This window comes from Oncorhynchus mykiss, chromosome 13 (genome assembly GCF_057628025.1).
Source record: "Oncorhynchus mykiss isolate SJ-2025 chromosome 13, ASM5762802v1, whole genome shotgun sequence".
Taxonomy (NCBI): Eukaryota; Metazoa; Chordata; class Actinopteri; order Salmoniformes; family Salmonidae; genus Oncorhynchus; species Oncorhynchus mykiss.
The window spans coordinates 84884777-84899216 of NC_143034.1; the positions used below are offsets into that span (position 1 = coordinate 84884777).

General features: G+C 50.9%; 1 protein-coding gene across 6 annotated transcripts in view; it reads left to right on the plus strand.

Annotated features, from left to right (window-relative positions):
* The window catches only part of flii (FLII actin remodeling protein), a 65913-nt gene that overhangs the window by 27043 nt on the left and 24430 nt on the right, over nucleotides 1-14440 (plus strand). For all 6 annotated transcript variants that reach the window (XM_090197953.1, XM_090197954.1, XM_090197955.1 and 3 more), the window contains 5 exons: nucleotides 3343-3514; nucleotides 3973-4077; nucleotides 4223-4414; nucleotides 8715-8813; nucleotides 10313-10402. In XM_090197953.1, coding sequence (XP_090054079.1) covers nucleotides 3343-3514; nucleotides 3973-4077; nucleotides 4223-4414; nucleotides 8715-8813; nucleotides 10313-10402 — 658 coding nt within the window. The remainder of the gene's footprint in view (nucleotides 1-3342; nucleotides 3515-3972; nucleotides 4078-4222; nucleotides 4415-8714; nucleotides 8814-10312; nucleotides 10403-14440) is intronic.

Sequence of the window (14440 nt, forward strand, 5' to 3'; positions counted from 1 at the left end):
ACCGGCCAGGCAGAGACAGCAAGGGCGGTTCGTTGCTCCAGAGCCTTTCCGTTCACTTTCACACTTCTGGGCCAGACTACACTCAAGCATATGACCCACTGAAGAGATGAGTCTTCAGTAAAGACTTAAAGGTTGAGACCGAGTTTGCGTCTCTCACATGGGTAGGCAGACCATTCTATATAAATGGAGCTCTATAGGAGAAAGCCCTGCCTCCAACTTTTTGCTTCGAAATTCTAGGGACAATTAGGAGGCCTGCGTCTTGTGACCGTAGCGTACGTGTAGGTATGTCCGGCAGGACCAAATCAGAGAGATAGGTAGGAGCAAGCCCATGTAATGTTTTGTAGGTTAGCAGTAAAACCTTGAAATCAGCCCTTGCTTTGACAGGAAGCCAGTGTAGGGAGGCTAGCACTGGAGTAATATGATCACATTTTTTGGTTCTAGTCAGGATTCTAGCAGCCGTATTTAGCACTAACTGAGGTTTATTTAGTGCTTTGTCCGGGTACTTGGAAAGTAGAGCATTGCAGTAGTCTAACCTAGAAATAACAAAAGCATGGATACATTTTTCTGCATTTTTGGACAAAGTTTCAGATTTTTGCAATGTTACGTAGATGGAAAAAAGCTGTCCTTGAAATGGTCTTGATATGTTCTTCAAAAGAGTGATCAGGGTCCAGAGTAACGCTGAGGTCCTTCACAGTTTTATTTGAGACGACTGTACAACCATTAAGATTAATTGTCAGATTCAACAGAAGATCTCTTTGTTTCTTGGGACCTAGAACAAGCATCTCTGTTTTGTCCGAGTTTAAAAGTAGAAAGTTTGCAGCCATCCACTTCCTTACGACTGAAACACATGCTTCTAGCAAGGGCAATTTTGGGGCTTCACCATGTTTCATTGAAATGTACAGCTGTGTGTCATCCGCATAGCAGTGAAAGTTAACATTATGTTTTCGAATAACATCCCCAAGAGGTAAAATATATAGTGAAAACAATAGTGGTCCTAAAACGGAACCTTGAGGAACACCGAAATTTACAGGTGATTTGTCAGAGGACAAACCATTCACAGAGACAAACTGATATCTTTCCCGATAGAAAAGATCTAAACCAGGCCAGAACTTGTCCGTGTAGACCAATTTGGGTTTCCAATCTCTCCAAAATAATATGGTGATCGATGGTATCAAAAGCAGCACTAAGGTCTAGGAGCACGAGGACAGATGCAGAGCCTCGGTCTGATGCCATTAAAATGTAATTTACCACCTTCACAAGTGCCGTCTCAGTGCTATGATGGGGTCTAAAACCAGACTGAAGCATTTCGTATACATTGTTTGTCTTCAGGAAGGCAGTGAGTTGCTGCGCAACAGCTTTTTCTAAAATGTTTGAGAGGAATGAAAGATTTGATATAGGCCGATTTAGTTTTAAAAATATTATCTGGGTCAAGGTTTGGCTTTTTTCATTCGTCCGCTGAGTCGGGGGGGGGGCGGCGTCCGCTGAGTCGGGGGGGGGGGCGGCGTCCGCTGAGTCGGGGGGGGGGGCGGCGTCCGCTGAGTCGGGGGGGGGGCGGCGTCCGCTGAGTCGGGGGGGGGGGCGGCGTCCGCTGAGTCGGGGGGGGGGCGGCGTCCGCTGAGTCGGGGGGGGGGCGGCGTCCGCTGAGTCGGGGGGGTGGCGCTGTTGAATGTACAGTTCTAAACACCTCACTCTGGCGTTTTTGAATTTAAACTTTATTTACACAATTGGCACAGCGTCATCTGGGCTTGGCAGTCATTGTAGATGAGAATTAGATCTCCCAATTGGCACAGCGTCATCTGGGCTTGGCAGTCATTGTAGATAAGAATTAGATCTTTTTACCTTTATTTAACTATGCAAGTCAGTTAAGAAGAAATTCTTATTTACAATGACGGTCCACCGGGGAACAGTGTGTTAACTGCCTTGTTCAGGGGCAGGACGACAGCCTACCGGGGAACAGTGGGTTAACTGCCTTGTTCAGGGGAACAGTGGGTTAACTGCCTTGTTCAGGGGCAGGACGACAGCCTACCGGGGAACAGTGGGTTAACTGCCTTGTTCAGGGGCAGGACGACAGCCTACCGGGGAACAGTGGGTTAACTGCCTTGTTCAGGGGAACAGTGGGTTAACTGCCTTGTTCAGGGGAACAGTGGGTTAACTGCCTTGTTCAGGGGAACAGTGGGTTAACTGCCTTGTTCAGGGGAACAGGGGGTTAACTGCCTTGTTCAGGGGAACAGTGGGTTAACTGCCTTGTTCAGGGGAACAGTGGGTTAACTGCCTTGTTCAGGGGAACAGTGGGTTAACTGCCTTGTTCAGGGGAACAGTGGGTTAACTGCCTTGTTCAGGGGCAGGACGACAGCCTACCGGGGAACAGTGGGTTAACTGCCTTGTTCAGGGGAACAGTGGGTTAACTGCCTTGTTCAGGGGAACAGTGGGTTAACTGCCTTGTTCAGGGGAACAGTGGGTTAACTGCCTTGTTCAGGGGAACAGGGGGTTAACTGCCTTGTTCAGGGGAACAGGGGGTTAACTGCCTTGTTCAGGGGAACAGTGGGTTAACTGCCTTGTTCAGGGGAACAGTGGGTTAACTGCCTTGTTCAGGGGAACAGTGGGTTAACTGCCTTGTTCAGGGGCAGGACGACAGCCTACCGGGGAACAGTGGGTTAACTGCCTTGTTCAGGGGCAGGACGACAGCCTACCGGGGAACAGTGGGTTAACTGCCTTGTTCAGGGGCAGGACGACAGCCTACCGGGGAACAGTGGGTTAACTGCCTTGTTCAGGGGAACAGTGGGTTAACTGCCTTGTTCAGGGGCAGGACGACAGCCTACCGGGGAACAGTGGGTTAACTGCCTTGTTCAGGGGCAGGACGACAGCCTACCGGGGAACAGTGGGTTAACTGCCTTGTTCAGGGGCAGGACGACGGCCTACCGGGGAACAGTGGGTTAACTGCCTTGTTCAGGGGAACAGTGGGTTAACTGCCTTGTTCAGGGGAACAGTGGGTTAACTGCCTTGTTCAGGGGAACAGTGGGTTAACTGCCTTGTTCAGGGGAACAGTGGGTTAACTGCCTTGTTCAGGGGAACAGTGGGTTAACTGCCTTGTTCAGGGGAACAGTGGGTTAACTGCCTTGTTCAGGGGAACAGTGGGTTAACTGCCTTGTTCAGGGGAACAGTGGGTTAACTGCCTTGTTCAGGGGAACAGTGGGTTAACTGCCTTGTTCAGGTGCATCTTGCAACCCTTTGGTTACAAGTCCAATGCTCTAACCACTAGGATACCTACCTGCTACCTGGTGTGTGTGTTCGTGTGTGCCTGCCCATGAATGTCTCTGACTGTGTGTGTGTGTGTGTGTGTAGGCTGTTTGCAGAGAAGATCAATAAGAACGAGCGTAAGGGGAAGGCAGAGATCACCACCCTGCAGCAGAGTCAGGAACCTCCTAACTTCTGGGAGGTGCTGGGAGGACAACCTGAAGAGATACGCAAACACGTCCCTGATGACTTCACACCCGTGCGACCCAAACTATACAAGGTACCCCCTGACCTCTGACCCCTGACCTCTAATCAGACACGTCCCTGATGACTTCACACCCGTACGACCCAAACTATACAAGGTACCCTCTGACCCCTGACCCCTAATCAGACACGTCCCTGATGACTTCACACCCGTACGACCCAAACTATACAAGGTACCCTCTGACCCCTGACCCCTAATCAGACACGTCCCTGATGACTTCACACCCATACGACCCAAACTATACGACCCCTGACATCTAATTATTTCGTTGGGTCTGGGCTAATGTTGTCTAGGTGGGTCTGGGCTAATGTTGTTGTCTAGGTGGGTCTGTGTCTGGGCTAATGTTGTTGTCTAGGTGGGTCTGGGCTAATGTTGTCTAGGTGGGTCTGGGCTAATGTTGTTGTCTAGGTGGGTCTGTGTCTGGGCTAATGTCGTTGTCTAGGTGGGTCTGGGCTAATGTTGTTGTTGTTTAGGTGGGTCTGGGTCTGGGATATCTGGAGCTCCCTCAAATCAACTACAAGCTGTCAGTGGAACACAAAGAGAAGGTCAAACTGGACAAACTGCCGGAACTACGACTGGTAACTATGGTGTAACTATGGGGTAACTATGATGTAACTATGGGGTAACTATGGTGTAACTATGGGGTAACTATGGGGTAACTATGGGGTAGTTAAACTGTAACCTGTTCTGTTATAATCAGTCTCTGTCTGTCTGTGTCTCTAGCTCCAGACCCTGCTGGACACTAAAGGAGTGTACATCCTGGACTGTCTGTCTGATGTGTTTATCTGGATTGGGAGGAAGTCTCCTCGTCTTGTGAGAGCAGCCGCCCTGAAGCTAGGACAGGAAGTCTGCACTATGCTGCACCGCCCCAAACACGCTACTGTTACCAGGAACCTGGAGGGGACAGAGTGTCAGGTAGGCAGATACCCTCCTGGAGGTTTTAACTCCTGCCCTGTTCCTGGAGAGAGACCCTCCTGTAGGTTTGAACTCCTACCCTGTTCCTGGAGAGAGACCCTCCTGTAGGTTTTAACTCCTACCCTGTTCCTGGAGAGAAACCCTCCTGGAGGTTTTAACTCCTACCCTGTTCCTGGAGAGAGACCCTCCTGTAGGTTTTAACTCCTACCCTGTTCCTGGAGAGAAACCCTCCTGTAGGTTTTAACTCCTACCCTGTTCCTGGAGAGAAACCCTCCTGGAGGTTTTAACTCCTACCCTGTTCCTGGAGAGAAACCCTCCTGGAGGTTTTAACTCCTACCCTGTTCCTGGAGAGAAACCCTCCTGTAGGTTTTAACTCCTACCCTGTTCCTGGAGACATACCCTCCTGTTGGTTTTAACTCCTACCCTGTTCCTGGAGAGAAACCCTCCTGTAGGTTTTCACTCCAACCCTGTTTCTGGAGAGAAACCCTCCTGGAAGTTTTAACTCCTACCCTGTTCCTGGAGAGAGAAACCCTCCTGTAGGTTTTAATTCCTACCCTGTTCCTGGAGACATACCCTCCTGTAGGTTTTAACTCTTACCCTGTTCCTGGAGAGAGAACCTCCTGTAGGTTTTCACTCCAACCCTGTTCCTGGAGAGAAACCCTCCTGTAGGTTTTCACTCCAACCCTGTTCCTGGAGAGAAACCCTCCTGGAAGTTTTAACTCCTACCCTGTTCCTGGAGAGAGAAACCCTCCTGTAGGTTTTAACTCCTACCCTGTTCCTGGAGAGAGACCCTCCTGTAGGTTTTAACTCCTACCCTGTTCCTGGAGAGAAACCCTCCTGTAGGTTTTAACTCCAACCCTGTTCCTGGAGAGAAACCCTCCTGCATGTTTTAACTCCAACCCTGTTCCTGGAGAGAGACCCTCCTGGAAGTTTTAACTCCTACCCTGTTCCTGGAGAGAAACCCTCCTGTAGGTTTTAACTCCTACCCTGTTCCTGGAGAGAAACCCTCCTGGAGGTTTTAACTCCAACCCTGTTCCTGGAGAGATGCCCTCCTGGAGGTTTTAACTCCTACCCTGTTCCTGGAGAGAAACCCTCCTGGAGGTTTTAACTCCTATCCTGTTCCTGGAGAGAAACCCTCCTGGAGGTTTTAACTCCTACCCTGTTCCTGGAGAGAAACCCTCCTGGAGGTTTTAACTCCTACCCTGTTCCTGGAAAGAGACCCTCCTGGAGGTTTTAACTCCTACCCTGTTCCTGGAAAGAGACCCTCCTGGAGGTTTTAACTCCTACCCTGTTCCTGGAAAGAGACCCTCCTGTAGGTTTTAACTCCTACCCTGTTCCTGGAAAGAGACCCTCCTGTAGGTTTTAACTCCTACCCTGTTCCTGGAAAGAGACCCTCCTGTAGGTTTTAACTCCTACCCTGTTCCTGGAGAGAAACCCTCCTGGAGGTTTTAACTCCTACCCTGTTCCTGGAGAGAGACCCTCCTGGAGGTTTTAACTCCTACCCTGTTCCTGGAGAGAAACCCTCCTGGAGGTTTTAACTCCTACCCTGTTCCTGGAAAGAGACCCTCCTGTAGGTTTTAACTCCTACCCTGTTCCTGGAGAGAAACCCTCCTGGAGGTTTTAACTCCTACCCTGTTCCTGGAGAGAGACCCTCCTGGAGGTTTTAACTCCTACCCTGTTCCTGGAGAGAAACCCTCCTGGAGGTTTTAACAGTTGCAGTTTTACTTTAGTGCCTTGTTGCAAACAGGAGGTTTTGAATATTTGTATGAGGTAGTCATTGTATGTGTGGGGTACAGAGATGAGGTAGTCATTGTATGTGTGGGGGTACAAAGATGAGGTAGTCATTGTATGTGTGGGGTACAGAGATGAGGTAGTCATTGTGTGTGTGGGGTACAGAGATGAGGTAGTCATTGTGTGTGTGGGGTACAGAGATGAGGTAGTCATTGTGTGTGTGGGGTACAAAGATGAGGTAGTCATTGTGTGTGTGGGGTACAGAGATGAGGTAGTCATTGTGTGTGTGGGGTACAAAGATGAGGTAGTCATTGTACCCCACACATACAGAGATGAGGTAGTCATTGTAGGTGTGGGGTACAGAGATGAGGTAGTCATTGTGTGTGTGGGGTACAGAGATGAGGTAGTCATTGTGTGTGTGGGGTACAGAGATGAGGTAGTCATTGTGTGTGTGGGGTACAGAGATGAGGTAGTCATTGTGTGTGTGGAGTACAGAGATGAGGTAGACATTGTGTGTGTGGGGTACAGAGATGAGGTAGTCATTGTATGTGTGGGGTACAGAGACGAGGTAGTCATTGTGTGTGTGGGGTACAGAGATGAGGTAGTCATTGTGTGTGTGGGGTACAGAGACGAGGTAGTCATTGTGTGTGTGGGGTACAGAGATGAGGTAGACATTCAAAAATCATGTTAAACACTATATATATATATACACATTATTATTGCACACAGAGTGAGTCCATGCATCAACAAAGCCATTTTCTTGTGGCTGAGACCCTGTTAACGGGATCGATATGACAACAGCCAGTGAAAGTGCAGGGAGCCAAATTCAAAACAACAGAAATCTCATAATTAACATTCCTCAAACATACATGTATTTTATACCGTTTTAAAGGTAGTCTTGTTGTTAATCCCACCACAGTGTCCGATTTCAAATGTGCTTTACAGCGAAAGCACACCAAACGATTGTTAGGTCACCACCAAGCCACAGAATGAATAAACAGCCATTTTTCCAGCCAAAGAGAGGAGTCACAAAAAGCACAAATGGCGATAAAATGAATCACTAACCTTTGATCTTCATCAGATGACACTCATAGGACTTCATGTTACACAATACATGTTTGTTTTAATTGATAAAGTGCATATTTATATTTTGCATATCCACATCGATTCAACAGAAATACTCATCATAAATGTAGATGATAATGCAAGTTATACACATGGAATTATAGATTTACCTCTCCTTAATGCAACCGCTGTGTCAGATTTCAAAAAAACTTTACGGAAAAAGCACACCATGCAATAATCTGAGACGGCGCTCAGAGAGAAATTAAATTAGCCGCCATGTTGGAGTCAACAGAAATCAGAAATTTCATGATAAATATTCCCTTACCTTTGATGATCTTCATCAGAATGCACTCCCAGGAATCCTAGTTCCACAATAAATGCTTGATTTGTTCGATAATGTCCATTATTTATGTCCAAGTAGCTACTTTTGTTTGCGCGTTAGGTAAATAAATCCAAACGCTCGTGGAGGTCGAGCATTACTTCGGACAAAAAGTTATATTACAAGTCGAAGAAACATTTCAAACTAAGTATAGAATCAATCATTAGGATGTTTTTATCATAAATCTTCGATAAAGTTCCAACCGGAGTATTCCTTTGTAGATGGAGCAATGGAAGAAGGTCGCTCTCATATGGATTGTGCGTGACCAGGAAATGGCTCTCTGCCAGTATTCTGACCCATTCAGCTCTTATTCAGTCCCACAACACAGTAGAAGCCTCATTCAAGTTTCTAAAGATGGTTGACATCTAGTGGAAGCCCTAGGAAGTGCAACTTCATCCATATCCTAATGTGAATACAATAGGGCCTGGGTTGAAAATATACCATACTTGGCAAGGGGTCAAATGACTTGGCAAGGGGTCAAATGACTTGGCCAATGGTCAAATGACTTGGCCAGGGGTCAAATGACTTGGCCAGGGGTCAAATGACTTGGCCAGGGGTCAAATGACTTGGCCAGGGGTCAAATGACTTGGCCAGGGGTCAAATGACTTGGCCAGGGTTCAAATGACTTGGCCAGGGGTCAAATTACTTGACAAGAGCAAGAGAAATACTTAACAAGAGTTGACATGACGTTATAACTCCCCTCCCTTTTCCAAGTGTTTAAGTTTAACAACTGGAAGGATGTCCTAAAGGTGGACTACATACTAACCCTCTCTCTCTCTCTCTCTGTCTCTCTCTCTCTCTCTCTCTCTCTCTCTCTCTCTCTCTCTCTCTCTCTCTCTCTCTGTCTCTCCCTCTCTGTCTCTCTGTCTCTCCCTCTCTGTCTCTCTCTCTCTCCCTCTCTCCCTCTCTCTCTCGGTCTCTGTGTCTCTCTCTGTCTCTCTTTCTGTGTCTCTCTCTGTCTCTCCCTCTCCGTGTCTCTCTCTCTCTCCCTCTCTGTGTCTCTCTGTCTCTCTCTCTGTCTCTCTCTGTCAATCCCTCTCTGTGTCTCTCTCTGTCTCTACCTCTCTGTGTCTCTCTGTCTCTCGGTCTCTGTGTCTGTCTCTCTCTCTCTGTCTCTTTCTCCAGGTGTTTAAGTCTAAGTTTCAGAACTGGGATGATGTCCTGAAGGTGGACTACACCAGAGCAGCTGAGAGTGTAGAGCAACAGCAAGGATTACAGGGGAAGGTGAGTAACACAACCTGTTGTGTAGGGGTGTATGCTAGCTAGCTACAGGGGAAGGTGAGTAACACGATCTGTTGTGTAGGGGTGTATGCTAGCTAGCTACAGGGGAAGGTGAGTAACACGACCTGTTGTGTAGGGGGGTATGCTAGCTAGTGTTAGGGTTGCGTCAATTCGAATCTGGTATCAGGATAAATATGACATTGAGTCACCGATTGTATACTATGTATTTTTTATTAGCTAAGCAATAAGTGGTAAATGCAATTTTTGCATATACGGGCTCTCTGTCCCACCTCGCAGGGCAAACAGAGAACTCACTTGTTCTTGACAAAGATATTATAAATATACTCTGACAGAAATAGTTCCTGCTTCCGAGCCGGCCTGTCAGAGTTGAGACTGGGCGTGGTTTAGACTCACCCAGCCTATCGTTGATTGTTGTCATACGAGCTGGTACCAGTCTGTGGTTTGCTACACTACGTTCTGCATGCGTCCGTTTTTACGTTATTCTGTATTTTTCCATCATGAGAAAGGCCCATGGCCTTGAAACTGTTATCAATGTTTCAAGTCAGCTATGTTGCATAACACATACATACATACATCCACATAAGCCAACAGCAGATAATATTCAATCACATATATGGTAACGGGCTATAGTGCATAACACAGAATCCTCATACTAGCTCCCTCTATCAACTAGCTTGGTGTAGGTGGGTATGCTAGCTAGCTCCCTCTAGCAACTAGCTTGGTGTAGGGGGGTATGCTAGCTAGCTCCCTCTAGCAACTAGCTTGGTGTAGGGGGGTATGCTAGCTAGCTCCCTCTATCAACTAGCTTGGTGTAGGGGGGTATGCTAGCTAGCTCCCTCTATCAACTAGCTTGGTGTAGGGGGGTATGCTAGCTAGCTCCCTCTAGCAACTAGCTTGGTGTAGGGGGGGTGTGCTAGCTAGCTCCCTCTATCAACTTGCTTGGTGTATGGGGGTGTGCTAGCTAGCTCCCTCTAGCAACTAGCTTGGTGTAGGGGGGGTATGCTAGTTAGCGCCCTCTAGCAACTAGCTTGGTGTAGCTCTTCTAATGATCCTTTACTTTGCTACTTGACCTTTAACCCTGACCCCTAACTCTTACCCTTCCATCTGTGAATAACTCCTGACCTTTAACCCTGACCCCTAACTCTAACCCTGGAATTCCCCAGGGCAGCTATCTAGGCCCCTTACTGGTAGAATTAGGAATTCCCCAGGGCAGGTGTCTAGGCCCCTTACTTGTAGAATTAGGAATTCCCCAGGGCAGGTGTCTAGACCCCTTACTGGTAGAATTAGGAATTCCCCAGGGCAGCTTTCTTGGCCCCTTTGACTTGTTTCAATATTTGCTAATGACCTGCCACTGGCTTTGAGGAAAGCCCTTTAGTACCATGCAGACAGGGACCTTTCTCATGTTTGGATCCTGTTTTTGGACTTGATTGGTGGATTCAAATTAAGTCTTTAAAATGTGTGACCTGTCTTGTCTGTGTCAGGTCAAGAAGGATGCTGAGAAGAAAGACGAGATGAAGGCTGACCTCACCGCCCTCTTCCTCCCCAGACAACCCCCCATGGTCCTCACTGAGGTAAACAGCCCTCTTCCTCCCCAGACAACCCCCCATGGCCCTCACTGAGGTAAACAGCTCTCTTCCTCCCCAGACAACCCCCATGGTCCTCACTGAGGTAAACAGCTCTCTTCCCCCCCAGACAACCCCCCCCATGGTCCTCACTGAGGTAAACAGCCCTCTTCCTCCCCAGACAACCCCCCATGGTCCTCACTGAGGTAAACAGCCCTCTTCCTCCCCAGACAACCCCCCCATGGTCCTCACTGAGGTAAACAGCCCTCTTCCTCCCCAGACAACCCCCCCATGGTCCTCACTGAGGTAAACAGCCCTCTTCCTCCCCAGACAACCCCCCATGGCCCTCAGTGAGGTAAACAGCCCTTTTCCTCCCCAGACGACCCCCCCGATGGTCCTCACTGAGGTAAACAGCCCTCTTCCTCCCCAGACAACCCCCCATGGTCCTCACTGAGGTAAACAGCTCTCTTCCTTCCCAGACAACCCCCCATGGTCCTCAGTGAGGTAAACAGCTCTCTTCCTCCCCAGACAACCCCCATGGTCCTCACTGAGGTAAACAGCTCTCTTCCCCCCCAGACAACCCCCCCCATGGTCCTCACTGAGGTAAACAGCCCTCTTCCTCCCCAGACAACCCCCCATGGTCCTCACTGAGGTAAACAGCCCTCTTCCTCCCCAGACAACCCCCCCATGGTCCTCACTGAGGTAAACAGCCCTCTTCCTCCCCAGACAACCCCCCATGGTCCTCACTGAGGTAAACAGCCCTCTTCCTCCCCAGACAACCCCCCATGGCCCTCAGTGAGGTAAACAGCCCTTTTCCTCCCCAGACGACCCCCCCGATGGTCCTCACTGAGGTAAACAGCCCTCTTCCCCCCCAGACAACCCCCCATGGTCCTCACTGAGGTAAACAGGCCACTTCCTCTGACAACCCCCCATGGTCCTCACTGAGGTAAACACCTCACCGCCCTCTTCCTCCCCAGACAACCCCCCATGGTCCTCACTGAGGTAAACAGCTCTCTTCCTCCCCAGACAACCCCCCATGGTCCTCACTGAGGTAAACAGCCTTCTTCCTCCCCAGACAACCCCCCCCCCATGGTCCTCACTGAGGTAAACAGCCCTCTTCCTCCCCAGACAACCCCCATGGTCCTCACTGAGGTAAACAGCCCTCTTCCTCCCCAGACAACCCCCCATGGTCCTCACTGAGGTAAACAGCCCTCTTCCTCCCCAGACAACCCCCCATGGCCCTCAGTGAGGTAAACAGCCCTCTTCCTCCCCAGACAACCCCCCATGGCCCTCACTGAGGTAAACAGCTCTCTTCCTCTGACAACCCCCCATGGTCCTCACTGAGGTAAACAGCTCTCTTCCTCCCCAGACAACCCCCATGGTCCTCACTGAGGTAAACAGCTCTCTTCCCCCCCAGACAACCCCCCCATGGTCCTCACTGAGGTAAACAGCCCTCTTCCTCCCCAGACAACCCCCCATGGTCCTCACTGAGGTAAACAGCCCTCTTCCTCCCCAGACAAACCCCCATGGTCCTCACTGAGGTAAACAGCCCTCTTCCTCCCCAGACAACCCCCCATGGTCCTCACTGAGGTAAACACCTCAACGCCCTCTTCCTCCCCAGACAACCCCCCATGGTCCTCACTGAGGTAAACAGCCCTCTTCCTCCCCAGACAACCCCCCATGGTCCTCACTGAGGTAAACAGCTCTCTTCCTCCCCAGACAACCCCCCATGGTCCTCACTGAGGTAAACAGCCTTCTTCCTCCCCAGACAACCCCCCCATGGTCCTCACTGAGGTAAACAGCTCTCTTCCCCCCCAGACAACCCCCCCATGGTCCTCACTGAGGTAAACAGCCCTCTTCCTCCCCAGACAAACCCCATGGCCCTCACTGAGGTAAACAGCCCTCTTCATCCCCAGACAACCCCCCATGGTCCTCACTGAGGTAAACAGCCCTCTTCCTCTGACAACCCCCCATGGTCCTCACTGAGGTAAACTGCCCTCTTCCTCTGACAACCCCCCATGGCCCTCACTGAGATAAACAGCTCTCTTCCTCCCCAGACAACCCCCATGGTCCTCACTGAGGTAAACAGCTCTCTTCCCCCCCCAGACAACCCCCCCGATGGTCCTCACTGAGGTAAACAGCTCTCTTCCTCCCCAGACAACCCCCCATGGCCCTAAACATCAGCTGGTGTGTAAACTCTGGTTCTTGGTAGGGGCAGTTGATTCAGCCGCCCTCTGTTGGAGGGAGGGGCAGTTGATTCAGCTGCCCTGTGTTGGCGGTAGGGGCAGTTGATTCAGCCCCCTCTGTTGGCGGTAGGGGCAGTTGATTCAGCCGCCCTCTGTTGGCGGTAGGGGCAGTTGATTCAGCCGCCCTCTGTTGGCGGTAGGGGCAGTTGATTCAGCTGCCCTCTGTTGGTGGTAGGGGCAGTTGATTCAGCCATCCTCTTTTTGGCGGTAGGGGCAGTTGATTCAGCTGCCCTCTGTTGGTGGTAGGGGCAGTTGATTCAGCCCCCCTCTGTTGGCGGTAGGGGCAGTTGATTCAGCCATCCTCTTTTTGGCGGTAGGGGCAGTTGATTCAGCCGCCCTCTGTTGGCGGTAGGGGCAGTTGATTCAGCCACCCTCTGTTGGCGGTAGGGGCAGTTGATTCAGCCCCCTCTGTTGGCGGTAGGGGCAGTTGATTCAGCCCCCTCTGTTGGCGGTAGGGGCAGTTGATTCAGCCCCCTCTGTTGGCGTTAGGGGCAGTTGATTCAGCTGCCCTCTGTTGGCGGTAGGGGCAGTTGATTCAGCCCCCTCTGTTGGCGGTAGGGGCAGTTGATTCAGCCCCCTCTGTTGGCGGTAGGGGCAGTTGATTCAGCCGCCCTCTGTTGGCGGTAGGGGCAGTTGATTCAGCCCCCTCTGTTAGCGGTAGGGGCAGTTGATTCAGCCCCCTCTGTTGGCGGTAGGGGCAGTTGATTCAGCCATCCTCTTTTTGGCGGTAGGGGCAGTTGATTCAGCCCCCCTCTGTTGGCGGTAGGGGCAGTTGATTCAGCCGCCCTCTGTTGGTGGTAGGGGCAGTTGATTCAGCCACCCTCTTTTTGGCGGTAGGGGCAGTTGATTCAGCTGCCCTGTGCGCTGAGTGCGTTCCCATTTTGAACCACTTCATGTGTCTGAAGGTACAAACTCCGCCTAGCCGCCTGGCCCAGAGAACAAATCAAGTGCACTTTTTGGCCTACCTCTGGCCAATCATATAGCTCAGATCATGGTGTCTGCAGCCTCCAGCAGCCCACAGTGACGTGGATGACATCACAGAACCAGGGTGAGAGACTGTCAGCGAATACAGTCGCTGTTTTTAGGACTTGATGTTTCAACGTCGTCTTCAGCGCTGTCAACACTTTATTCACCCTTGTTGCCATAAACCCCGTCTCTACTGGTCGCTGGCCCCGGGTGTTGCCATAAACCCCGTCTCTACTGGTCGCTGGCCCCGGGTGTTGTCTTGTTGCCATAAACCCTGTCTCTACTGGTCGCTGGCCCCGGGTGTTGCCATAAACCCCGTCTCTACTGGTCGCTGGCCCCGGGTGTTGCCGTAAACCCCGTCTCTACTGGTCGCTGGCCCCGGGTGTTGCCATAAACCCCGTCTCTACTGGTGGCTGGCCCCGGGTGTTGCCATAAACCCCATCTCTACTGGTCGCTGGCCCCGGGTGTTGCCATAAACCCCGTCTATCCTGGTCGCTGGCCCCGGGTGTTGCCATAAACCCCGTCTCTCCTGGTCGCTGACCCCGGGTGTTGTCTTGTTGCCATAAACCCCGTCTCTACTGGTCGCTGGCCCCGGGTGTTGCCATAAACCCCGTCTCTACTGGTCGCTGGCCCCGGGTGTTGCCATAAACCCCGTCTCTCCTGGTCGCTGGTCCCGGGTGTTGCCATAAACCCTGTCTCTACTGGTCGCTGGCCCCGGGTGTTGCCATAAACCCCGTCTCTCCTGGTCGCTGGCCCCGGATGTTGTCTTGATGCCATAAACCCCGTCTCTCCTGGTCGCTGGCCCCGGATGTTGTCTTGTTGCCATAAACCCCAT